We start from the raw sequence: 1,450 nt of genomic DNA, 5'->3' as shown, positions 1-1,450 counted from the left end.
AGAAAAAAAAAATACCATTCATTTTTATTAAAAAAAAAAACATTTATTTAATACCATAAGCAATATACAATTTTGAGCATGATTGCTATGTAATTTACAGGACAATTACATCTTTTAAAATCTCTCTCTTGTCCCTAATAAATACACAATCCTCTCTTATCTTCTTGATGAAGACTTGTTAAAGGCAAGTCATTCCGGACTTACAGCTGATCTGAAAGATTTCTCTCCCCAAACATTAGAATCAATACGATGAAAGTAGGCTTGCCGTATTGTTAACATTGATAACATTGAAGGCATGCATATTGGTGAACTGTATAGCACTATGTGATTCTTTCCCCCACTCCCACCAATTAAATTCTTCTAACTAAACCAGTCAATGGATTATATTCAACTAGAGCATCATGTAGAATTAAAGCGTAGGCTGTTGTATCAGCTTCAAACGTTTCTGATGCTTCCAATTCTATTCTAATGTCAACTGAAGATGATCTAATTGCCTCAGACTGACGAGAACAGTCTATTATAATAACAGGAGCTTCATCCCTGAATTGTTCTTTGCTTAAAATTGGTTGATTTTCCTTCGCATAATAACTCTTTTGAAAATTTTGATACATATAGTAAAGAATTGAAAAGTGATTCTTTGAGAAGTCTATGTTAAGATCATCATAAGGATAAACCTCAGAATTTAGATGCAATTTAACATTTGATATATTACAATGATTGAACTGAGACATATCACTTTGTACATTATTCTTTTTGTTTGTTTGAAATGCAATTATGACATATCGGGGTTTTTCCAAATTTGTTGTAGTTTTCAATACCCAAGTATGCTTCTTTGTTACAGGTAGAGAAGGATATTCTACTAAATCCCATGAACGGAATGCCATGTGAACCGTTTTTCCTTTGTCGACCAAATTTAAAAATGTTAACCTTTGTTCGTCAGAAACATTAACGTAAGGCATTTTCCACTGTATAGACTTCATTTTAATGGATGCCTTAACAATGGTATGATCCCCTAAAACTCTTATACAATCATTATCTGATCTGCTGCGATGTAGAATTAATTCGTGTTTTCCTAGTAGAATTATTTGATTGTAATCTTCGAAGAAACCCATTACAATGTCTAGGGGGATGCAAGCATCAAAATTGCCTTTTTCATCTACTAATTTCACATATTCACCAGGCATCATCCAACCACTCATTTCCAATCCTAATGCCTGGTCTGGGCTAAGAGATGCATAACTTTTTAATGTACTAACAGTTCCAGGATTCCGAACATGGTCAATTAATACACCATTCAACTGATACTTGATTTCGTCAAACAAAAACAAAAATCCATTTCTTACTAAACTCAATACACTTGGATCTATAGATGCTACTCCTTCTTGGACCAGTTGTCCTTGAATGTAGAGAAAACTCTTGGATGGAACAGTGTAGATGTCTTGCTGTTGTA

General features: G+C 33.4%; 1 protein-coding gene across 1 annotated transcript; it reads right to left on the bottom strand.

The window, feature by feature from the left end:
* Window positions 1-350: 350 nt before the first annotated feature.
* On the bottom strand, window positions 351-1,199 carry LOC141460001 (uncharacterized). The gene has a single exon (XM_074139597.1). The coding sequence runs from the start codon at window positions 1,197-1,199 to the stop codon at window positions 351-353; it is 849 nt and encodes a 282-aa protein (XP_073995698.1).
* Window positions 1,200-1,450: the final 251 nt, after the last annotated feature.

The sequence above is a fragment of the Rhodnius prolixus genome, unplaced genomic scaffold (assembly GCF_049639745.1).
Source record: "Rhodnius prolixus isolate KJV_2025 unplaced genomic scaffold, Rpr scaffold_41, whole genome shotgun sequence".
Taxonomy (NCBI): domain Eukaryota; kingdom Metazoa; phylum Arthropoda; class Insecta; order Hemiptera; family Reduviidae; genus Rhodnius; species Rhodnius prolixus.
This window is presented reverse-complemented; position numbering and strand designations above follow the sequence as displayed.